Source organism: Zea mays, chromosome 5 (assembly GCF_902167145.1).
Source record: "Zea mays cultivar B73 chromosome 5, Zm-B73-REFERENCE-NAM-5.0, whole genome shotgun sequence".
NCBI lineage: Eukaryota > Viridiplantae > Streptophyta > Magnoliopsida > Poales > Poaceae > Zea > Zea mays.
This window is the reverse complement of record NC_050100.1, coordinates 9,752,221-9,778,058: the sequence shown is the minus strand read 5'-3', so window position 1 is coordinate 9,778,058 and position 25,838 is coordinate 9,752,221. Positions and strand designations below refer to the sequence as shown.

The 25,838-nt window shown below is 44.8% G+C and overlaps 1 protein-coding gene across 6 annotated transcripts; it reads right to left on the bottom strand.

The window, feature by feature from the left end:
- Positions 1-20,841: 20,841 nt before the first annotated feature.
- On the bottom strand, positions 20,842-25,226 carry LOC100192745 (ubiquitin ligase protein FANCL). Of its 6 annotated transcripts, none has more exons than XM_008682840.4 (10): positions 24,794-25,220; positions 24,604-24,677; positions 24,226-24,304; positions 24,034-24,108; positions 23,824-23,938; positions 23,680-23,737; positions 23,540-23,611; positions 23,122-23,261; positions 22,900-23,023; positions 20,842-21,218 (listed from the first exon to the last, which is right to left on the bottom strand). In XM_008682840.4, exons 1-10 carry the CDS (start codon positions 24,950-24,952, stop codon positions 21,062-21,064), a joined length of 1,053 nt encoding a protein of 350 aa, XP_008681062.1. In that variant the 5' UTR covers positions 24,953-25,220; the 3' UTR covers positions 20,842-21,061. The 6 variants fall into 6 exon arrangements, with proteins under 6 accessions (XP_008681062.1, XP_008681063.1, XP_008681066.1 ...); XM_008682841.4 differs by having other exon boundaries at positions 23,680-23,710; XM_008682844.4 differs by having other exon boundaries at positions 21,147-21,218; positions 22,900-23,046; positions 24,794-25,225.
- Positions 25,227-25,838: the final 612 nt, after the last annotated feature.

Genomic DNA, 25,838 nt, shown 5'->3' with positions numbered 1-25,838 from the left:
GCCCCAACAGCTGTCCTCCCGCCAGGCTCCAACGCTCCTCCGACGGTCACGACACCACACGAACTGGGTGCCAAGACCTCTCTGGCTGCCACGATGGCATGTACTTAGGGCGCTAGCTCTCCACCGCTAGACACGTTAGCACATTGCTACACTCCCCATTGTACACCTGGATCCTCTCCTTACGCCTATAAAAGGGAGGACCAGTGCCCTCTTACAGAAGGTTGGCCCGCGCGGAGAAGGACGGGACGGCGCTCGCGCAAGGCCGCTCGCTCCCACTCCCGCGTGGACGCTTGTATCCCCCTACTGCAAGCGCACCCGACTCAGGCGCGGGGCTAACACGAAGGCCGCGGGATCCACTCTCTCACGCCTGCCTCCCTCCGGCTGCTTCCTTTCCCCCCCCCCTTCGCGGTCCGCCTCGCGTCGACCCATCTGGGCTGGGGCACGCGGCGACAATTCACTCATCGGTCCAGGGACCCCCCGGGTTTCGAAACACCGACACAAATAAAACCAACTCATGTGTTGAGCATGTCATCATTTATAATAGATGTAAGGACTTTGATGCTGATGCCTGTGATAAACATCTTAATTCTATTGCTAATTTAAATGATAAGGTGGCAAGTCTTAATGCTCAACTTAAGACTTGCAAAATTGATTTTGATAAATTAAAATTTGCTAGGGATGCCTACACTGTTGGTAGACACCCCTCGATTAAGGATGGGCTTGGTTTTCGAAAGGAAACCAAGAACTTAACAAGCCAAAGGACTCCTGTTCTCAACAAGGAGAAAGGGAAGGCCCCTATGGATAGTAGTCCTCAAAGGAACCATGCATTTATTTATGATAGGAAAGTTGCTAGTCATTACAATAGGAGTTATGATCATGCTGCTCATAATTCACATGCTATGTTTGCCTCTAGTTCTACTTTTGTTCATGGTAGAAGCAGGCCTAGGAAAAATCATGTTGTGTCTCATGTTCCTAGGAGAAAGTGCAAAGAATCTTCAACTATTTATCATGCTTGCAATACTTCGTTTGTTCTTTCATGTAAAAATGCAAAAGTAGTTGCTAGGAAGTTGGGATCCAAATGCAAGGGAGACAAAACTTGCATATGGGTTCCAAAAACTATTTTGACTAACCTTGTAGGACCCAACAAGAGTTGGGTACCTAAAACCCAAGATTAAATTGCTTTGCAGGTTTATGCATCCGGGGGCTCAAGCTAGATCATCGACAGCGGATGCACAAACCATATGATGGGAGAGAAGAAGATGTTCACCTCCTACATCAAGAACAAGGATTCCCAGGATACGATTATCTTTGGAGATGGGCATCAAGGCAAGGTCAAAGGTTTGGGAAAGATAGCCATCACAAGCAAACACTCCATATCGAACGTATTTCTAGTAGAGTCGCTTGGGTACAACCTTCTGTCTGTAAGTCAATTGTGTCACATGGGTTACAATTGTCTTTTTACAAACGTTGATGTATCTGTCTTTAGAAGGAGTGATGGTTCATTAGCTTTTAAGGGTGTATTAGACAGCAAACTCTACTTAGTTGATTTTTCGAAAGAGGAGGTCGATCTTGATGCATGCTTAATAGCTAAGACTAGTATGGGCTGGCTATGGCATCGTCGTCTAGCACATGTTGGGATGAAGAACCTTCATAAACTTCTAAAGGGAGAACATGTGTTAGGACTAACCAATGTTTGTTTCGAGAAAGATAGACCTTATGCAGCATGTCAGGCAGGGAAACAGGTGGGAAGCACTCATCACAACAAGAATGTGATGACAACATCAAGACCACTGGAGCTTCTTCACATGGACCTCTTCGGACCCGTTGCCTACCTTAGCATCGGGGGAAGTAAGTATGGTCTTGTAATTGTTGATGATTTTTTCCGCTTCACTTGGGTGTTCTTTTTGCAGGATAAATCAGAAACCCAAGTGACCCTAAAGCACTTTCTAAGGAGGGCTCAAAACGAATTTGAGCTAAAGGTGAAAAAGATAAGGAGCGACAACGGGTCCGAGTTCAAGAATCTGCAAGTTGAGGAGTATCTTGAGGAGGAAGGTGTCAAGCACGAGTTCTCTGCTCCCTACACGCCACAGCAAAACAGTATAGTAGAGAGGAAGAACAGGACGCTAATCGACATGGCGAGAACGATGCTTAGCGAGTTCAAGACACCCGAGCGGTTTTGGTCGGAAGCTGTGAATACAGCCTGTCACGCCATAAACCGGCTCTACCTGCATCGCCTTCTCAAGAAGACCTCCTACGAACTCCTTACCAGTAACAAACCCAATGACTCTTACTTTCGTGTATTTAGGAGCAAATGCTACATTTTGGTGAAGAAAGGTAGACATCTAAATTTGCTCCCAAAGCAGTAGAAGGGTTTTTACTAGGGTGTGACTCAAATACAAAGGCGTATAGAGTCTTCAACAAATCATCGGGTTTGGTTGAAGTCTCTAGCGACGTTGTATTTGATAAGACTAATGGTTCTCCAAGAGAGCAAGTTGATCTTGATGACATAGACAAAGATGATGTTCCGATGGCCGCAATGCGCACAATGGCGATCGGTGGTGTGCGACCACAGGAACAACAGGAGCAAGATCAGCCATCTTCCTCCACGATGGTGCATCCCTCAACTCAAGACGGTGAACAGGTACCTCAAGAAGAGGAACAAGATCAAGGGGGAGCACAGGAAGATCAAGTGATGGAGGAAGAAGCACCTCAGGCCCCTCCAACCCAAGTCCGAGCTATGATCCAAAGAAATCACCCTGTCGATCAGATTCTGGGTGATATCAGCAAGGGAGTAACTACTCGCTCACGCTTAGCTATTTTTTGTGAGCATTACTCGTTTGTCTCTTCTATTGAGCCTTTCAGGGTAGAAGAGGCCTTGTAGGATCCGAAATAGGTGTTGGCCATGCAGGAAGAGCTCAACAACTTCAAAAGAAATGAAGTTTGGAGCCTGGTGCCACGTCCAAAGCAAAACATTGTGGGAACCAAGTGGGTGTTCCGCAATAAGCAAGACAAGCACGGGGTGGTGACAAGAAACAAGGCTCGACTTATGGCAAAAGGTTATGCCCAAGTCGCAGGTTTGGATTTCGAGGAGACTTTTGCTCCTGTGGCTAGGCTAAAGTCTATTCAAATATTATTAGCATATGCTGCTCACCACTCTTTCAGGTTGTTTCAAATGGATGTGAAGAGCGCTTTCCTCAACGGGCCAATCAAGGAGGAGGTATACGTGGAACAACCCCCTAGCTTTGAGGATGACAGGTATCCCGACCACGTATATAAGCTCTCTAAGGCGCTCTATGGACTTAAGCAAGCCCCAAGAGCATGGTATGAATGCCTTAGAGATTTCTTAATTACTAATGCTTTCAAGGTTGGGAAAGCTGATCCCACTCTTTTTACAAAGACTTGTGATGGAGATCTCTTCGTGTGCCAAATTTATGTCGATGACATAAAATTTGGTTCTACTAATCAAAAGTCTTGTGAGGAGTTTAGTAGGGTGATGACACAAAAGTTCGAGATGTCGATGATGGGCGAGATGACCTACTTCCTTGGGTTCCAAGTGAAGCAACTCAAGGACGGCACCTTCATCTCCCAAACAAAGTACACACAAGATCTTCTCAAGCGGTTTGGGATGAAGGACGCCAAGCCTGCGAAGACACCTATGGGAACTGACGGGCATGTTGACCTCAACAAAGGAGGTAAGTCCGTTGATCAAAAGGCATACCGGTCCATGATAGGTTCATTGCTTTATTTATGTGCTAGTAGACCGGACATTATGCTAAGTGTATGCATGTGTGCTAGATATCAATCCGACCCAAGGAATGTCACCTTGTGGCCATTAAGCAAATTCTTAGATATTTAGTTTCTACGCCTTGCTTCGGGATATGGTATCCAAAGGGGTCTACCTTTGACTTGATTGGATACTCAGACTCCGATTATGCCGGGTGCAAGGTTGATAGGAAGAGCACATCGGGGATGTGCCAATTTTTAGGAAGGACCCTGGTGTTCTGGAGGTCAAAGAAACAGACATCTGTTGCCCTATCCACCGCTGAGGCCAAGTATGTTGCCGCAGGACAGTGTTGCGCGCAACTACTTTGGATGAGGCAAACCCTCCGGGACTTTGGCTATAATTTGAGCAAAGTCCCGCTCCTATGTGACAATGAGAGTGCAATCCGCATGGCGGATAATCCTGTTGAACACAGCCGCACTAAGCACATAGACATCCGACATCACTTCCTGAGAGACCACCAGCAAAAGGGAGATATCGAGGTGTACCATATTAACACCGAGAACCAGCTAGCCGATATCTTCACCAAGCCTTTAGATGAGAAAATGTTTTGCAGGTTGCGTAGTGAGCTAAATGTCTTAGATTCGCGTAACTTGAATTGATCTATAGCATACATGTGTTCTATGCCTTTGATCATGTTACTTTGTGCATTTAAATCAATCATTGTTATCTATGGTGCTCAAGTTGTACAAGTGATCCCCAGACCTCACAAGTCCATATGCGAATGATGCACATATTAAGGAGGAGATGTGCTACAACTTGACCCTTTGAGACTAACCTGTTTGTTTGAGTACTCTTTATGTAGTCTCAAAGGTGCATTGAAAGGGAAAAGTGAACTTGGACGATGAAAAGACTTCCACTACACTCCGGTATTAGTGTACTTACTTCCAAGTTCATACTTGCAATCTCATTGCGTTTTTGCTCTTAATTGACATTTTTGGTGAGGCAATGGGGTTAAAGGGCCAAAAATGATCCCGTTTTGGTGCTTAATGCCAAAGGGGGAGAAATTAAGGCCAAAGCAAATGGATCAGCTACCACTTGTGAATTTCAAAAATAATAGAGTTAGAATTTTTGATTTGTCCAAAATGTTCTTATTGCAAAATTTTGATTGTGGGAAAAAGGGAGAGTTTTTAACACTTGATCAATTTCACTCTTGGAATATCTCTCTTTATGCCCAAACAAGCGTGTTTGACTTAGAGATAGGAAAATGAATTTAATTTACAAAAACAAACCAAGTGGTGGCAAAGAATGATCCAAATATGTCAAATCTTGTGCAAAAATCATTTGGTCCTCATTTGCATTGATGTTGCACTTATTTTGGTTGCTATTTGATGTGTTGGCATAAATCACCAAAAAGGGGGGATTGAGAGGGAAATGAGCCTTTGAGCCATTTCTATAATGTTTTGATGATTAAATGTCCAACACGTCTGATTAAGTTCTTATGTGCCAAATAAAGTGAGAAGTGCAAATCAAGGCACAAGGTATGTTTCTAGACTTAGTACATTGTTTTTTGAATGCTAATGTGTTTGTCTAAGTGCTAGGAACAGTGACAAAAGAAGGAGAAAAGAAATGGAAAGAACTTGGATCTGTGTAGCCAAACTTTAGCTCGGTCTGGCACACCGGACTGTCCGGTGCGCCAGGTAGGTCTCTGATGAAAGTGCTGCTCTCGGGAATCGACGGCGGTGTACGGCTATAATTCACCGGACTGTCCGGTGGTGCACCGGACTGTCCGGTGAGTCATTTGCGGCGAACTCGTCGCTCTCGGGAATAGCAATGGGGCGACGTGGCTATAATTCACCGGACTATCCGGTGGTGCACCGGACTATCCAGTGAGCCAACGGTCGGTCGCGCAATCTTCGCGCGACACGTGGTCGCGCCAACGGTCGGTTAGGCACACCGGACTATCTGGTGTGCACAGGATAGTGTCCGATGCGCCAACCGATCCCGGGGGCCAACGGTCGGCTGCTCTCCGTATGGAAAGAAATCAAGCACTGGACATGAATAGTAGTTGTCCAATGGTGCACCGGACTGTCCGGTGCACCACTCGACAGAATGCAAGATTGGCCTTCCAAGTTGTTCTTCAACGGCTCCTAGCTACCTTGGGGCTATAAAAGGGACCCCTAGGCGCATGGAGGAGAAGACCAAGCATTCTCTAAGTATTCTAAAGCATCCAGACTCCGCTCCCGCACATTTGCTTCGTTGTGTTAGTGATTTGAGCTCCATTTGAGTTGTGAACTCCGTGTGTTGTGTTTCGAGCTCAAGTCGAGACTTGTGTGCGTGGTTGTGCTGCGAATTTGAGTCTTACATGTGTTGCTCTCCCCAACCTTACTATGTGCTTTCTTTGTGATCTCTATTGTAAGGGCGAGAGACTCCAAGTTGTGGATATTCCTCGCAAACGGGAAAACACTAAAAGAAAAAACCGTGGTATTCAAGTTGATCATCGGATCACTTGAAAGGGGTTGAGTGCAAACCTCGTCCATTGGGACGCCACAACGTGGAAGTAGGCAAATGTTACTTGGCCGAACCACGGGATAAACTCGCGTGTCTCTTGTGTTGCTTTCTCTTTGACTGTTTTGTCCACAAGAACTCGCCTCAAAACTATTTAGTCGCACTAACACTTCCATAACTAAGTTTTGTGGCTATTTAGTGTTTGATTTTACAGGATCACCTATTCACCCTCCCCCCTCTAGGTGCTCTCACTCTTGAAATAGTCTCAAAGGGATATTGAAAGGAAAATGTGAACTTGGACAACGAAAGAGCTTCCACTGCATTTCGGTAAAATGTATCTTGTCCTAAGTTCTTTGTTGTACTCTTATTGCCTTTTTGCTCTTATTTGACATTTTGGTGAGGCAATGGGATTAAAGGACCAAAATTTATCCTGTTTTGGTGCTTAATGCCAAAGGGGAGAAATTAAGGTCAAAGCAAATGAATCAGCCAACCACTTGTAAATTTTGAAAACTGTAGAGTTAGAATTTGTAGATTTTGAAAATTGTAGAGTTAGAATTTGTATTTTGTCCAAAATCCTCTTATTGCAAAATTTGGCCTCTTATGGGGGAGAATTTTGAATATGGGAAAAGGGGGAGTTTTTGGCGCTTGGTCAAATTTACTCTTGAAATATCTCTCTATTTGCCCAAACAAGTGTGTTTGACTTAGAGATAGGAAAAAGAATTTGTTTTATGAAAATAAACCAAGTGGTGGCGAAAGTGATCCAAATATGCCAAATTCTAAGTAAGAAAATTTGGTCCTCAATTTGCACTCTTTGAGAATGATGTTGCACTTTTAATTGCTTTTAAATGTGTTGGCATAAATGACCAAAAAGGGGGAGATTGAAAGGGAAATGTGCCCTTGGGCCATTTCTATAAATGTTTTGGTGATTAAATGCCCAACACATATTGTTTTGGTTAATATGTGCTAAGTGGTTGAAAGATGCAAATCAAAGAATCAAGGTATGTCTCCGGCCTTAGTAAATTGTTTTTGGATACTAACATATTTCTCTAAGTGCTAGGAATCTTGCCAAATCAGAAGAAATTGGATTGGAGAAGTTTGGCATGAGTTCAGCCAAACATGCACCAGCCTAGGGTGCACCGGACTGTCCGGTGCCCAGGCTGGCCCCGTCGACGAACTCTTCGCTCTCGGGAATTCGTCGAGGGCGCCGCGGCTAAAATTCACTGGACTGTTCGGTGTGCACCGGACTGTCCGGTGAGCCAACGGCGCCCGCGCCAACGGGCGACGCGTGGCCTGAGCCAACGGTCAGTTGGTCACACCGGACTGTCCGGTGCGCCAAGGGGACCGAGGGCGCAATGGTTGGCTTTGCCAGAAAAGGAAGGAGATCGGGCACCGGACAGGGACTGTTCATGTCCGGTGGTGCACCGGACTGTCCGGTGCGCCACCCGACAGAAGGCAAGAATTGTCTTCTAAATGGAACTTCAACGGCTCCTAACTGCCTTGGGGCTATAAAAGGGACCCATAGGCGCATGGAGCACTACACCAAGCATTCACTAAACATCCTAAGACGCCTAGACTCCGCAAATACACATTTGGATCATCGTGACTGAGATTTGAGCACTAAGTGTGTTGTGAACTTGTGACATTGTTCTTGTGTGCTCTCTTCTTGACTTGTGTGCGTATTGTTGTTGCGATTCTAGTCTTGTGTGTGTTTCTTTCCCTCCCTTACTCTTGTGCTTTTCTTGTGAACAACTTTGTAAGGGTGAGAGGCTCCAACTAGTGGATATTCCTCACAAACGGGAAAACAACTATAAGTAAGAAAACCGTGGTATTCAAGTTGATCATTGGATCACTTAAAAGGGGTTGATTGCAACCCTCGTCCATTGGGACGCCACAACGTGGAAGTAGGCAAGTGTTACTTGGCTGAACCACAAGATAAAATCACCGTGTCTCTTGTGTCGTTTTTCTCTGTGATTGATTTCTTCTCAATAGCTCTTGCTATAGCAACTTGGTTTAATCTAACTAACATTTTATAAACCAAGTTTGTGTTATTAGTGTTGAATTTTGCAGGATCACCTATTCACCCCCCTCTAGGTGCTCTCAAGTCTGGGCAATGGCTGACTGCTACAGACCTCAATGGTCGGCTGACATGGGCAGGGCACCGAGCATGTCCGGTGTGCCCGACGACAAAGCAGTCAGCTTTCTGTCCAATGGCTAGAATTGTGGGGGAGGTAATAAATACCCCACCAACCGGCCATTTGAAGGTGTGGGAGCCCAAGCAACATACCAATACATACCGTAGACATTTCCAAGTGCTCATACACCCAAGTGTTTAATAGAATCACTCGATGATTAACGTAGGTGCTTTGCGAAGTGCTTAGGTTAGTTAGACCGCTTATGTGCTTGCTCTAGGTGAATCCTAGTTAGTTGAGTGAGTTTCGAAAAATCACAACCCCTCGGCTCTTGCATGAGCCATTGTAATTGTACCGGGTGGGGCGAGGGTCTTGCGAGACCGTGACAACCGAGTTTGTGTCATCGCCGCCACCGTGTACTTGAGGGAACGAAGCCTGTGACGTTTCGGCCGAAGCTCGATAGTGGAGATGGCGGGGAGCGTTAGAGAGGAGACAGGAGCGGAGAACCACTTGCGCGTGGAGAAGGTCCGCGACTCTTTATGGAATTACTCAACCGAGGTGGTTGGCCTTTGTGTGGGCTACACTTTGCGTAGGGGCACCAACGAGGATTAGTCGGGACCTTGCGTGGTTCCAGATACCTCAGTAAAAATACCGGCGTCATCCACGAGAGTTTGCATCTCTACCTTGATCTTTACCTTCTGCATTTATATTGAGTAATTAAGTTTTAATCTCCTCTTTCTAGTTAGAATATTTAGGATTGAAACTTAGACTTTGCGGTAGAGATAATAACATTTAGATAAAACCTAGTTTGCATATTTTAGATTATTTATTTGTATATGTTTTGCTCTAATGATTTATTTGTGGCCTAGTTTAGAGAATAGTTTTTAGAAGTCCTAATTCACTCCCTCTTAGGTGTCACCATTTCCTACTGATACAACAAAATCAAGTTATTCTAGAAGATTCAAAATAAGAGTCTTATCTATCTGATTCAATAACATATCCAACTAAGACTGAAGGGCTACTATTAAAAAATCTATAATTTATGGGTATCCAAATCAAGCTTTAAAAAGAAGGTACAATATAGATGGGTCCATGGGCTCCATCGAGAGCACAACGTCTCGGCTAGAGCTAGAAATGTGTCGAGCCAAGCTCGGCTCGGTTCACTCACTTGATGAGTTGAAGGATGATGCTCAGCACGACTTGCAAACCACACCCTGATAATATTATTGCATTATATAGTGAACTAATATTATGTAAATGTTGACTATATAATTATTATTCAGGTCAGTCTCCGATCGTTGAGAAGATTTGGTATAACTAAGTCTTGTCCTCAGACATCGTGATAAGCTAAGTCTTGGACCATGAGGGATTCGTATCCCTATCGTAATCCCACACATAGTTCGCCTTCTCACGAAGAGGGGTACTCGACGTTAGTCTAGTTGCTGGCCACATGTAGAAACAAAAGGCCTAAGGCTTTCGGTGTTTGAATCCTATTCATTGCATAAATGATGGCATCGAGGTATTTTACAAGGGGTCCCTCATCCACTCATACCGAGGTGCAGAGCAACGACTTAGGAATTGGTGTGTTTGGTTGGAATGATAGAACTGGACGGGATGAGACGATCCTTCAAATAAGGTTGTTTGGTTCAGAGTCAAGGGTTGGGACAACATTATCCCAGTGTTGTCTTCAGACTCCAGTTATCCCTCAAAATTGGAGGGACGAGAGAGGACACCAGGGGACGTCCCTGTCCTGGCTGTCCCGCTGTTGGGAACCGAATTGAGCATCGGACAGTCCGGCCCTGAGGCCAGACGGTCCACGGTCCGGACGGTCCGCGCCTGTGGGGCGGACGGTCCACGCGCACGCAGAACAGATTAGGGTTCCGAGTTTCTTGCTGTGTTTGTTGGCGAAATTCGCGGATTAACTTGGGAGATCAGTTTGTAACCGTCCAGCCTCCCTCCTCTATAAATATAGAGGATTACGGCCGATTAGAATAATCAATCGAATCAATAACACTTTTATCTCGCATTTATTTTCTGTACAATTATGAGTAGTTCTAGTCTAGTTCTAGTTTAGCTTCTCAATCTCAAATTCTCCGCTTCTCTTCGACTCTACGTCGATTAGAAGAGTCTAGGTCGGTGTTGGGGACTTGTTCTCAAATGCTTCGGCTTAAGAACAAGGCAACACAAGAAATGTTAAACGTTTAAGCCCTTCGTCCTTCGAAGCATTATTTCCCTTAGAACATAATGATTTTCGGACGAAGGTTATGAAGGACATACCTTCATAAATTCAACATATAACAATGAAGAAGGAAATATATGAGACACAAAAGATAGCATAAACCATTATGTATTATTATCAACTCATTTATGTATCATTGTTATAGAAAAGTAGAAATAATATCAAATTACAAATGTACCTTCGGCTTGAAAGAAGGCGAAAGTACAAGCGTGAGGCAAAAGCAAATGTCAAATCAGCGTGAACAGTACGGGGGCACTGTTCACCTATTTATAGGCACGGGACACAGCCCATATAAAATTACACCCATGCCCTTTACATTTGGTAGTAATTCTATAGTAATCCACCGAGGTCTGAATAACCTTTTCATCTTTAAGTCGGTTCCCTTTTCTGCTATTACGCCGAAGCTTTCCTGCTCGCATCTTCGGCGATGTATCAACCTTCATATTGTTTGGGCTTCTCCTACTGTGATGTTGATTCTAGTCCGAAGATACCTGTTCACACATTATACTCCAGAAACACTATTAAATCATGTTTTTGAGGACCTTCGGAAGCCGAAGGCCCCAACAGTAGCCCCTCGCAATATTAATTTGTTAGAATAATAAATTTAGATTGCGACATGGACGAAGTCCTTAAGCCGAAGGTCCGAAAAAAACACCTTCCCTTTGCTAGAATAGCAACATTCACTGACAAGCGGGGTCTGCCAATTTTCAATGCACTGGGCATATAAATAAGAGCATACCGCGAGCTCATTTGGTACGCTCTCTTGCCATCTGCTCTTGCTTACTCAATTTTTAGCTCTTGCGCACCAAGACTTGCTTAGCTTTTTAAGTTTTTAAGCTTCGATTTTGAAGGCAGTTTTTTAGCGCTTTCGAAGATGTCTGAAGATAAGAAGGCTGCTGCCGAGATGAAGCTGAGTATCTCTGAAGAGAAAAATCTAGGGTTTCTTATAGCAATGTCGAAGACCAATACAGAAAAAATTACCAAAGAGATTTTAGAAGGTTTATCTGAAGACACTGATGACAGCGATAGTTATGATGTGGATAGCGGTGGTGAAGACTCCGAAGATCGCCCTTGGCGACCAAGCCATGCGGTTTTCGGCAAATCAAGTATCAAAGAAAATCATCTTGTCAACATGAGGGGAAGATATTTCCGGGACTTGTCCGTTGTGAGGGCCGACGAAGGAGAAAAGACTTGTCCGAACCCTGAAGAAAATGAAGTCGTAGTGTACCGAAGCTTTTTGAAAGCTGGACTTCGATTTCCCCTGAGCAACTTTGTCGTAGAGGTGCTGAAAATATTTGAAGTCTATCTTCACCAACTTACCCCCGAAGCAATCATAAGGCTGAATATCTTCGTGTGGGCCGTGAGAAGCCAAGGTCTGGAACCTGATGCGAAAAGTTTCTGCAACATACACGAATTATCATACGAGACAAAACCCTGGGGTAAGGAACAGTATCACAATAATTTTGGCTGCTACAGTTTCGTTTCTCGGTCTGGGTCAAGTTGTCCCGTGCCAACCTTTCGGAAGAGATGACCCGGCGACTGGATGATAGAATGGTTTTATGTGAAGAATGACCTGAAAACACGGGAAGATATTAAAGGTATAATTATGCGCCCTATTTGGCAAAGCTTCGGCCTGCGGAGGCCGAAAGTTGAACTGAATGAAGCTGCCGAAGAATGTCAGAGAGCCTTCGGAGTTATTTGTTCTTTTATTGGAACGAGGGATTTGGTCCAAGAGCATATTGCCTTCAGAGTATGGCCGCTCGCGGAAAAATGGGAAATGCCACAAGAGACTATAAAGGAGGCTGACGAAGGTGGACTTATCAGGCTGAAGTATACTTTCAAATTCGGAGACAAATTTGTGGAGCCAGATGATGACTGGCTAAAAAGCATTGAAAATTTAAGTGATGAACTACTTGGGGCTTATTCGAAGGCCGAAGATACTGCATTGTCAGCAGCCTTCGGAGGCCGGAAAAAGAAAAGACTGAACCGAGTGTTTGACGCAATCGGGTTCGTCTACCCTGACTATCGTTATCCCATTCGAGGGCAGAAAAGAAAAGGCACGACTTCTGCGAAAGAAGAAGCTGCAGCTGCTCCTAGTGAGCCAGCACCGAAAAGAAAAAGGATAAAGGTCCTCACACAACGGCCGCGCTATATTGAACCAGCCTCAGTGCCTGAGTTCACCGGAGAGACCTCTTCGGCCACCGAGGCTGAGGAGCCAACCTTGCTGCTAGAAGTCGCAGAAATGGCCGAAGCGCCAACAAGAACAGAATTGGAAGAACCAAAGATTTTGTTACCAGAAACCAAAGAGATGGCCGAAGCGCCATCGACAGAAAAAATGGAAGAAGCAAAAGGATCAACTGAGGGATCAAAAATATCAGAAGTTTTAAGTCCTTCAGCAAATGTTGAGACAATAAAAAACCAAAAGGGTCCAGCGGTGACTCCGAAAAGAAAAAGAATGGTCAATGTGCTAGACGTTCTGGAGACAATTAAGTCCTCAAGCACAACTCCGAAGAAGACTGTTGAAACTTCCGAAGCGAAAACTGAAATTTTTGATACTAAGGCTCCAAAACAAGAAACTGAGGCTGAAGCTGGGCCCTCAGAGCCCACGAAGGTAAAATCCTTGGAAACCGAGGAAGAAAAAATGACGGAGCCAATTCTTGTTGAAGAAATCAGTGCTGTTGCCCCCGAAGCATCCCCAAAGTCCTTGATTATATTGTTCGATATGCTTCGGGGAAAAAATTATCAGAAAAAGAAAAGCAAGAGGCCCAGCTTTATGCCCAAAAACTGAAGTATCCAAAGGGGGCGTTAATATTCAACGACAGTGGAGAAGAAGACTTCTTGTATTGTCTCCCTGACAGCAAGGAGATTTCTGTCTGTCGGGAGATGAGCAAGAGCTTCGGATTCCCAACACTAGAAGACGGGCTATCGGTGCTGTCGAAAAACGAACTGGCCGACAGCCTGGCGTACAATAGTTTAAAGGTGCAAAAAATGAGATCTTTGTATTTTTTTCTTGAGACCAAAATTTTTCGTTTGCTTAAATTTATTGACGCACACACATTTTTCTTTGCAGGGCCTTATACTTAGCAATGCCCTCAGGGCCCAAAAAGATGCCGAAGACGAAGGGTGCGTTATAGCCCTGAGCAACCTTCGTTCCGAAGTAATTGAACTAAGGAACGAAGGTCTCGAAAAAGATAAAATATTACATTCATTGATAAATAGAATAAAAGAAGACGAAGCTACTTTTAAAGGTCAAGCTGAGGCTCAGAAGCGTGAAATTGAAGATCTTCGAAAACAACTGGCCAGAGCTAAAGAGAAACGCATACTTGAAGAAACGAAGCGAGAACTTAGCGACCAATGGGCAAATCATTTAGAAGGAACTGTTGAAGAGCTTCGTTCGTCCAAGAAAAGATGCTATGATAAATCTATGGAGTGTGTTAAGAAGATGAAAGCTAGCTTCGCCAGCGTCGGCGCATTCTCGAGCGAAGAAAACTTTACAAGAGGCAACCCCGAAGGTCCCATCGAATGGATTAATCACGAAGCTGAGGCCTTTGAGGAAATTTTAAATAGCCGCGGAGACATATGTGCTTTCTCGGGTGCCAGGGGGATTACCACCATTTTGGAGAAAAAGGGTTGCGAGCATGTAAAGATTTTAGCGCAATCCGAAGCTACCTTGTCCTTCGAAGATGCAAAAGATCCTTCAGCCGAAGCTAGCATGGTTGGTGGAAAATTTTTCACCGATGTCTGGGATAATGGTGGTCGGGAAATGGCCCGAGAAATTATCCAAAAAAGCGAAAAGGGCATTCATGATGCTAGAAAAGTAGCAGAGGCTGCTGAGAAAAGTGCAGAGCCCGAAAGGCAAATAGGTATTAACTAATGGTTTTTATTGTGTTGTAATTTTTGGTTTTAAACTTCGTTCGCAATTTGTAACAGCAATGTAGCCGTATCCTGTCCTCCTTCAGATCCTACTAAAGCGTCTCCGGGCCCTCACCCGAAAGGAGACGACGAAATTAAAAAGATGGCTAAAGCTATCATGGATGAAGTTGTTAATCGGCTCCTGAACGAAGCTGCGGAAGTTGTACTTAGAGAAGATTAAGTGCTATTGTAAAAACTTCTGAAATGTAATATGTGTAACATCTTGTAACCCTGAATATAATATACTTGCTTTTATGGTTCAATTCTTTACGATGCATGAAATTTTACATACGTACCGTTTTTGAGTCTTTGACGAAAAAACACCTCCCTTCTTTTCATGCTTCGTGAAGAAGAATTTTCATTTATCACAATAATATCCGTAGTGTTCTGATGAAGAATATCCAAGCTTTGTGAAAATATTCTCCGAAGCTACACTTCCAAAGATCAATAGTGTATCTCCTTGTGACTTAGCATGATTTTCCCCCTTTTCAAAACATTCTTCTGAAGATCGATATTGTGTCCCCTTCTTGTGCCATATGCAGCATGATGTATGATGCTTATGCCATGCGAAATGATGTGATGATGTTATGCTATGTAAGATGGTATTTATTCCGAAGATACACGCACATCTCTGTAATAAAACACATAATCTTTTTAAATCAGCGTTGACTTTTCGCTGTAAGCCTCCCTTAGGAGCTTCTTCGCCTTTTACTTCAGCGGAATCAGCGTTTATTTTTCGCTGTAAGCCTCCCTTAGGAGCTTCTTCGCCTTTTACTTTCAGCGGTATTCGCGTTGACTTTTCGCGCTTCGCCTTTTACTTAGGCGGTATCAGCGTTTATTTTTCGCTGTAAGCTCTGCATTCCCTTTGGAACGACTTTGGAGCAGAAAACTTACACTGCGCTCCCTTTGGAACGGCTTTTTGTAACTTCAGCAAACTTACTCTGCGTTCCTCAGAACGACTTTTTGTTGCTTCGAAGAATTTTTGATAATTCGAAGGTCCTCCTTGTTATCGCAAATCTTTAAGCTTCAACAACTTAAGCCTGTGGAGAAAATATATTTTCCTTGTGGCAAACAACGAAACTATTACATGAAATATAAAAAATGTCCTTTATTACACAGAAAATAAAACTGAATGGAAAAGACTACTATCAAGGTAGGATATTTGTCAATAGATGTGCTTCGACTCTGGCACAGTGCTATTGACTGTGCGAGCTTCGGACTGTTCTCTGAAGTCCCTTTGGTGTTGAGCATATTGGCCCCCTTCTGGCTGTTGGCCTTGTTGCAGCGGTGGTGGAGGCGGAGGCTGTTGCCAGGAAGCTTGAGGTTGACTCGCCGAAGCAACAGAAACTGCAGGGTGGTTGCCTACATATTCTGGGATATAAGGCGAATGATACGAAGCAGTGTGCATGACTTGCTTCGGCTGACCTTGTTGTGCTGCAGCTTCGGCTATCTCCTTTTGCTTCTGAATAGTAACATGGCACATCCTGGTGGTATGGCCCTTGTTTTCACCACAGAACAAGCAAAATATTCTCCTTGGTTGATCTCCAAATCTTCCGCCGAAGCCCCTGGCGCCTCTGCCTCTTGGAGCTGGCGGCCGGAAGGAGCTTTGCTGTTGTCCCGAAGCCTGTGAGGAGCACTGTGGCCTTTGCTGCTGGCTCCCCTTATCATCATTTTGAGTAGAGTTGTGAATTGGCCTAACGTGCCTCGGATAAAATCTTTCTCCGAAGCCCCTGGTCATTTCAGAAAACCTGAAAGCCTCCTCCCTTCTTTGACGAAAATCATTGTCGGCACGAATATACTCGTCCATCTTCTGGAGCAGCTTCTCCAAAGTTTGAGGAGGCTTCCTAGCAAAGTACTGAGCTGAAGGTCCTGGCCGAAGTCCCTTGATCATGGCCTCAATGACAATTTCGTTGGGCACAGTTGGTGCCTGTGCCCTCAAACGCAAGAACCTCCGGACATACGCCTGAAGGTATTCTTCGTGATCCTGGGTGCACTGGAATAGAGCTTGAGCAGTGACAGGCTTCGTCTGAAACCCTTGGAAGCTGGTTAACAACATGTCCTTCAGCTTTTGCCATGAAGTGATTGTTCCTGGTCGAAGGGAGGAATACCAGGTCTGAGCAACACTTCTGACAGCCATGACAAAAGACTTTGCCATGACCGCAGCATTGCCACCATACGAAGATACTGTTGCTTCGTAGCTCATCAAAAACTGCTTCGGGTCTGAATGGCCATCGAATATGGGAAGCTGAGGCGGCTTGTAGGACGGAGGCCAAGGTGTAGCCTGCAGCTCAGCGGACAGAGGAGAGGCATCATCAAAAACAAAATTTCCATGGTGGAAATTGTCATACCAGTCATCTTCGTTGAAGAAACCCTCCTGATGAAGGTCTTTGTGCTGAGGCCCTCGATTTTGCTCGTCTTGAGTAAGATGGCGAACTTCTTCGGAAGCTTCGTCTATCTGCCTTTGCAGCTCAGCTAGCCTGGCCATCTTTTCTTTCTTCCTCTGCACCTGTTGATGAAGCATCTCCATGTCTCTGATTTCTTGGTCTAGCTCATCCTCTTGTGGTGTCGGGCTGACAGCCTTCCTCTTCTGGCTTCGGGCCTCCCGAAGAGAGACAGTTTCCTGATTGGGGTCCAGCGGTTGCAGAGCTGCAGCCCCAGTTGCTGAAGCTTTCTTCGGTGCCATAGCGAAGGTTTTTGATTGCCGACGATGTTCAAAACTCAAAGAGTGGAAGTGAGTTCACCGGAGGTGGGCGCCAATGTTGGGGACTTGTTCTCAAATGCTTCGGCTTAAGAACAAGGCAACACAAGAAATGTTAAACGTTTAAGCCCTTCGTCCTTCGAAGCATTATTTCCCTTAGGACATAATGATTTTCGGACGAAGGTTATGAAGGACATACCTTCATAAATTCAACATATAACAATGAAGAAGGAAATATATGAGACACAAAAGATAGCATAAACCATTATGTATTATTATCAACTCATTTCTGTATCATTGTTATAGAAAAGTAGAAATAATATCAAATTACAAATGTACCTTCGGCTTGAAAGAAGGCGAAAGTACAAGCGTGAGGCAAAAGCAAATGTCAAATCAGCGTGAACAGTACGGGGGCACTGTTCACCTATTTATAGGCACGGGACACAACCCATATAAAATTACACCCATGCCCTTTACATTTTGTAGTAATTCTATAGTAATCCACCGAGGTCTGAATAGCCTTTTCATCTTTAAGTCGGTTCCCTTTTCTGCTATTACGCCGAAGCTTTCCTGCTCGCATCTTCGGCGCTGTATCAACCTTCGTATTGTTTGGGCTTCTCCTACTGTGATGTCGATTCTAGTCCGAAGATACCTGTTCACACATTATACTCCAGAAACACTGTTAATCATGTTTTTGAGGACCTTCGGAAGCCGAAGGCCCCCAACAGTCGGTCTGCCCGAGCCTAGACAACACCTAGGATCTCTCCTCTCCGACGGGGTCCCTTTCCGGGAGCAAGATCCAGGCGCCACCGGCGACTTCCGCCGCCCCTGCGCACGAGCGAACCGTCCGGCCCTAGGGCACAGATCGTCCGGCCGTCAGGCAGGAAACCCTAGCCCTGCGTCAGGTCGCGGACCGTCCGGCCCCTGGCCGCGGACCGTCCGCCCCTGTGCAGAAAGCACCGCCACATTGCACGGTTTCCAAAAGTGACACATCAGCTTTTGTATGTAAAATCGTGTATCCTGAGTTTTATCTAGATGAAACCATCTCTCCTCCCATAAAACTCTCTCTATCTCTATCATCATAAATAACGTGTCATGTCATCAAATATGGTCAAATATGGTGATGTATCATCTCAATTAATGAGAATGAAACTCCCACTAGAAATGGCCTTAGCATAAAGTTGAACCCCAAAAACTCCAATAGCAGGAGGTTGGTCCTTGCTAGGACGAGGACAGAGAAAAAGACACTAGAAAAGTGGAAAAGACACCGGAAAAGAGAAAAACAGGAAATTCCAAGATACGCCTCACAGAGGTGGGCAAAATAGCATTGTGTAGAAAAATCAGGATTTAGATGAATGAGCCTAGTTTGATATTATTGAAGGTCGCGAAAGAATTGGGAAGCACGAAGATCGAATCCGCGTATTAGACTGAGTCCAACAAAGGACCTAAAACCTGACTTAAACTCAAAATAGGTTGTAAATAGACACTGTTTGTAATCTGTGTCCTCTCCAACAGGCTACCTAAAATTAGAATCTATTCTGGGCTTCCACCCATACGTGACCCAGATATGGGGACCTTTTAAGGATAAATGGGTCGTGTGGAACTAACGGCGATACCCGGAACAAACGGAAAGAGAGAGCAAATGAAAGAAAAAAAGAAACAGCGACAGCGGCGGCACCTGTTGGAAAGAAAAAGCAGACGGCGCCGTTGGACTGAAACCTATTTCAGGTCACCTGTTGGATATTCAGTTTTTTTTTGCTTATCCACTTTAACAGATTGGGGTACCTATAGAAAGTTTTAGGTCTCAATATTTTAGGTCTATCACTACACCAAAATAAGCAACTTCCGAGAGGCAAATAACTTCCTACGGTTTTTTTTCGAAACCGTAGGAAACTAATAATTTCCGAGTGGCGACTAGTGCCTCTCGAAAGTTAAGTTAACTTCCGACGGCTGGCCAAGTGCCTCTCGGAAGTTAAGTTAACTTCCGACGGCCGGCCAAGAGCCTCTCGGAAGTTAAGTTAACTTCTGACGGCCTCTCGGAAGTTAAGTTACCTTCCGACGGCTGGTCCGTCGCCTCTCGGAAGTTATGTATTCAGCGTTGACCGATCCGGGTAAGGCTTAACTTCCGACGGTTTTACACCGCGCCTCTCGGAAGTTATCTAGTTTAGGCTAACGGCGCGCGCCCGTCTCACATTTTGGAACGCCCGCTACGCCGTCTAGCCGCCGCTCCTGCTCGCCTGCTCGCCGCCGCGCCCGACGCGCCTGCTCGCCGCCGCGCGCTCGCCGCCACGCCTGCTCGCCGCCCGCGCGCCACGCCGTCTCGCCGCCGCGCCTGCTCGCCTGCTCGCCGCCGCGCACCACCGCCGCCTGCTCGCCACCGCCGCCTGCCTGCTCGCCACTGCTCGCCACCGCCACCTGCTCGCCACCGCCGCTTGCCTGCTCGCCACTGCTCGTCGCGCGCCTGCCTGTACGCTCCACCGCCGCCCGCCCGGCGGCTCGCCGCGCGCCCGCCTGCTCGCCGCGCGCCCGCCTGCTCGGAAGTTTCTTTAACTTCCGAGAGTCCGTCGGAAGTTAGCCTAACTTCCGACTAATTTGTTCCGACGGGCTAACTTCCGACGGTTTCGGCTAACTTCCGACGGTTTCAATAACTTCCGAGAGTTTTGCGCTAACTTCCTACGGTTTAGGCCCTCGGAAGTTAAGTATTTTGGTGTAGTGTATTGTTGGACTCAGTCTTAGGACAGGAGTGAAAACAACAATCTCAGAGGCATCTGGCATCAGATAAGACTCCTTACCAGGAATGAGACATTGGACTATCTTCTTCTCTTACAGCAAACCTGCCATTTGAAGGGCACATAGATCCTTGGATTCGATCGTGGAGGCCTCGAATTCTTGCGTATCAGAGGCAACCATTGCTGTGAATTGAGAATCTAGTGGCGATGAAAAGCGGTTAGGTCAGGAGGGCTCTAAGAGCATCTCCAACAACGTGAACTATAAAAATACCCTATAATTTAAAAATAAGTATATTTTATAGAATTTAGGGCATCAACAAAACACTTCGCTCCAACAGTAAAGCCTAAATCTAAATTATAGGGCAGTCCACTACGGTGTAATATATTTGAGGCATTTGAGAGGGTGCCCTATAGTTTTTTGACAAAATTTTATAAAATGGGGCACTGTTGGAGTGGTTTTTCCTGTGTAGAGCCTCATATTTCAATTTGAGGTACTAGTTTAAGGCATTGTCATCTCCAACAATGTCTCAAACTAATGCCTCAAATCGAAATATAGGGCTCTACACAGGAAAAACCACTCCAACAGTGCCTCAATTCAACAAATTTTGTCAAAAAACTATAGGGCACCCTCTCAAGTGCCTCAAATATACTACACCGCAGTGGGCTGCCCTATAATCTAGATTTGGGGTTTTACTGTTGGAGCGAAGTGTTTTGTTGGTGCCCTAAATTCTATAAAATTTACTTATTTTTAAATTATAAGGTATTTTTATAGGTCACGTTGTTGGAGATGCTCTAAGCCCTAAGGGAGACAAAGTGACGACACAGATGTGGGCTTGAAGGCAAGAAATGTGAATAAAATACTCGTGAAAATCAAAGCGCCATGAGGTATACTTTTTATATTCGGCTGAGGAAAATAAAGTGACATTTGTTATTTTTTTAGACGGAAAGGTTTGCCCCCACTATATTCCTCCCGAAATAAAGCGTAACAGCATGAGATTATTACATCAGTAACGTATTCGAAGCGCGTCCGCTATTCTCCAAAACATCTCCAAAGTGGCTCAAAGGTCCTAGACATACTCCAGCCATTATCTTTTGTATTATCTCCACTATCTACCTCATCAGAATTCATCCTCCAAGAAATGCGCTCCGGCCCCCAAGCCATTTTCTCCAAAGCACCAATGTATAAATTCGGCTCCTCCCAATTTTTTTGGCTTGAAAAGAGGCCTCCAGAGCGTCTGTGTCACTCTTCTCGACACCTCCTTCACACATCTCCCATTTTCCCCTGAAAGCACAAAGCATTACGGGTTTTCCATAGACCATAAAACAGCAGCACATATTCCAAGTCCTCACCCACGTTCCAGTTCAACAGGTTGTTAATCACATTCCACATTCTCTTAGCTATGTACTTCCTCCGTTTCTTTTTATTTGCAGCGACAAATAAAAAGAAACGGAGGGAGTAACATTCAAAAAAGAGGTGATAAATTGATTCATCTTCCAAACAGAAAAGGCAGGACTTATCAGATAACTATTTTCTTTTCGACAAATTATCTCTGTTAAGAAGCTTATCATTGGACATTAGCCAAAGGAACATATGAATTCCGGGCGGAACCATAAGATTCCAGACAACATGAACAAAAACTGGGCGAACCCCTCTAAAATTGATAACTGCATACAGAGATTGCACCCAATATTTTCCATTGGAACCATAGGACCAAATAATCTGGTCATCTTCATTTAACAAAGTAATATTTTCCATTATAGCACATAGATCCCACCAGAGTCTCATGTTTTGATCCGAAACACTCCTTCTAAAAGCCAATTTCAACACACGACCTTCCCAAATATCTCCCAACGAGGCTCCTTGTTCATTGTTAACAACGTATAGGGGGCAGAATGGAGTTGCTAAGCTTGAATTTCCAAACCATATATCTTCCAAAAAATGAATCCTTTTTCCATCCCCCATTTTCCATTTAACCCCCTATATGCGCTGTCCGTACCGCCTTTCCAGAACTGAGAAGCGAGTTATTTTACATTGTAAAGTGGCTAAAGAAGCTAAAACGACGTGACAGTTCAGTAAAAGCGTACGCGTCATGAACAGTGGGCTGAGTCTATAAACTCGGGTCCTGCACAAGGGATTAAAGGACTCGATCGAAGACATCAACACAGATACAACAAAATCAAGTTATCCTAGAAGGTTCAAGATAAGTGTCTTATCTGCTTGATTTAATAACTCGGACAAATAAAACTCAGGACCTACTATTAAGAATGTATACTATGGACGACTAAGAGAATAATGTTAAGAATATATACTATGGGTATTCAGATCAAGCTATACATTATAGATGGGTCCATGGGCTCGATGGAGAGCACAAGGACTCGACTACGACTAGGTCTGAAATCAAGCCGAAACGAGTCGAGTCGCCTCGTAAAACCACTCTTATGTAGAATTATTATCGAATAACCCCTTCCCTTCTATAGAAGAGCGTTTGTTCTCTAGAAGCCGGCGGCAAATTTTGACATATTTCAGTTGCAGCTCCGCTAAATCGGACGAATGTATCCACCTAGAGCGATCTTGACCTTTCTGAAAGGAAACTGACATAATACTACATGTAAGCAGGAGCTCATTTAGATAACGTAACCGAAGGTGACACTTGGCTATTGTACATGTAAGCAGGAACCAAAATAGTCTCGTTTTCTCCCTTGTGTGACGTGAAACGCAAGTTAAGGTGCACCTAAAATCGCCTGGCTGACTTTGTAAACGCTGACCAAGATACAGTGTTAGTGGCCGGTGATCTTGACGGCGACGGGATCGCTGCAGTAGGGGCAGTTCCCGAACAGGACATCGAACGACCTGCCAACACGAGGAAGACAGACACCGGGCTCGTGATAAAATAATCAGAGGATCAAACACAGCGACAACATCACTATGAGGATTTTGGCAACTTGGGTTGATTCAGACGTACTGCCTAGTCGTGGTGATGGAGCGCAACCAGTCTCTCAGGCACACGGAATGGAAGGCTCTGCTGCAGCTGGGGTTCTCACACATGTAGTCCGTCGCACACCCGCTGTGGGCACCGAGTTCGTCATCTGGCGGATCAGAGAAGCAAGAACTGTGATAAAGATTCAGGGACCATGCTGTGGGCAAAAGGGGTTGGGTAGTACAGACACATGGGGAATTCGCTCACCAACTGGCAGATGCTTGGCATAACATATCCCACAATCAGCTTGCTCGTCATCTTTCGCTTTATCACCGACCGAAGGGGGTGAAGGCAGTGCAAAGTCCAAGACGGCTGCCAAATTCTCATGGAATTTTTTCTTTGTATCCCTAGTGATACAAAAAAGATCATCAGTTTAATCACAATCTTTCGCATGGTCGTTAATGCAACTCTACATAAATTTCAGTTATCTGATCTACTACTGGTATGAACTAGTAGCAGCAGATTTACATGAAAGAAGATACAGGTGCAACAGAGTTTAAGTTTAGCACATGTTACATAGGCAAAAGTTCAGGAAATATATTTTATTGAAAAAAGTACAATAGTACATCTACATTAGTATATAAGAAAACATGTACAATGCAATGCAGGAAATATGTGAGTATACCATTTTTTACGGTTCTTTCTCCAATTTATTATCAGCTGATCAAGTTTGCCATCTGTGCCCAAGAAGCGACACCTAGAAGAAATGGTGACACATGGGATCAACCATGGTTGGCTTCAAATAGTCCTAAAATCTGACCTTACTCTGGTAAGGAGTTGGGCTTGCGTGCATCAACTTGCAACAAAATGTAGCAATCGTCACCTAGTGATTTCAGGCACAAATAGCAATCTAAGCAAACATAAATAAGGGGACCGCAACTATCACTTGCAGACGAGTAAGGGAATTACCTAAAGCTATACGACGATGAGACATAGCATAAGACGGCTTTGTTGGATCAACAATCCAAAGGACCTTATCAATCTCGTCCATCGTATTCCAGAACTCTTGCAAGATTTTCAAGTGCTGATTGTGTGAACCCAATAACATAGAACAACACAACATAACAATCCACGAATAGGACAACCATATGTTTTAGGCGATATAAACAGTTCACCTACCGCTTGAAATTGGCAAATAACATCTTTCAGTCTTGAGTTTTTTGACCAATGTATTTTCGGGAGATATGGTACGTCCTGTTAATGAGACAAGTTCAATTATAGCCCATATGGTTATGGTTCTGAAATTTCATGCAACTGCAAAGTATAATAAAAACAGGCCTAGTTTATGGAAATATCAGGATAGAGACTAACTGCAGAGATTGAAGGAGGACTTTCGGGATAGCCCATGGGCAGTGTGATCTCCAGTAAATGCATCCGTCCTGGTTCATCCCTGGCAGATACATAAGCCATAGTTTCAACTTTCAAACAACAGAATAGAATTAAAGGGGTGCCTCCAAATAAACGCTGCTACAATTGCGATTGTTGTTCATACGCATTACAATGTTCAGACAGGTTTCTGAAATAACCTTTTCGAACAACTATCAAACTGACAAAATTCAGTATGTAATGCACCAGCGTTGCTCAACCGCCTGAACGGCAGTAGTTTTTTTTTTCTCCAAACAGTCATACAATATAAACCTATAGAAAGAGATTAGTGCCGATTGGCAGCAACATGAGAGGAATCCTTACACGACGCGGAAGGTGAGACAGGACACTCCGTCTCCTGTGGCGCTCACCAGCTGCTTCCACCCGATCTCTTCGATCTGCACGCGCAAAAGTCCAAATAGAATATGAACGCCATGCCACCAATCCCACATACGCGCAAACGATTTCCTTGCGGCATCTGTCAGCGCAGCATTTCGTCGAGCGGCTGGCGTACCTGCGCGAACACGGAGCTGTAGAACGCGGCCGGCCGACGGGGAGGTGGCTCCGCTTCCGCCGGAGCATCCTGCCGAGTATCCGCGCAAGCCTCCTCGCCCGCCCGCGCTTGCGGTCTCGCTGGCGCGCGCGCGAGCGTAGCAGGCACCGGCGAGTCCATTCCTAAGTTCCTAATCGGTGGCAATGATGGGAGTTGTTTCACTCCAATGCGATACTGACGGTGGAAACTGCGTGCGGACCATCCGCGAGCTAGGTGACGACGATTAAAGGCCCAGATTTCCTTGGGCTCAAGACAGTTCGAGCCAAACGGTCCATACGGTGAGCGTACATGCAAGGCTCAGTCCACCGCATAGGAGGCGAGGCACTATCGCCCAAAAATCCAACCCAAGCCCCAAGTCACGCCGCCTTCTCTTGCGCTAATGGAGTCACGGATAGTCGACACTTTACCTCCTAAGAGCAGCTCCAATAGTTATGTATATTTCTACTACCTAAATATGAGATTTAGCAAGTCCTCAAATAATATAGGAAACAAAAAAACTTATCTCCTCCAACGGTTCTCTATATATTACTTCCTAAATATGTTAAAACTTGTCATATCACCAATTTGAGTGGGATTAGCCATTTTTTCTTTTGTTTTCATCTCCCTTCTGCAACTCGATCTCAAAATTGTGACCTCGTCAGCAAACTGATTCAACATGGTGAGTTGTGTTGTCCTTTTGATTTGTTGCCACAATTGTTTATTCTCAATATGTGTATGTGCAACTGTTACATTATTAATTGTTTAATCTCTAACTTACTAGGTGCTGCAATTGTGCTTCACCGACAGCTGACGCATGAGCTCAGAATATGGAAAAGACGTCTAAATAAAAGAAGTGTGCCAGATTTTATGTTTCGGGAGTTGGTAAGTGGTTGCTAAATGTAGGTAGGAAATAAGGTTAGATGAGAAGTGACTAAATTTAGGAAGTTCACTTAGAGAGCTGTTGGAGATGAGTTTTTAAGTTAACTATCTAAATTATTGATTTAGGGAGTATTTTAGAGAACTACTG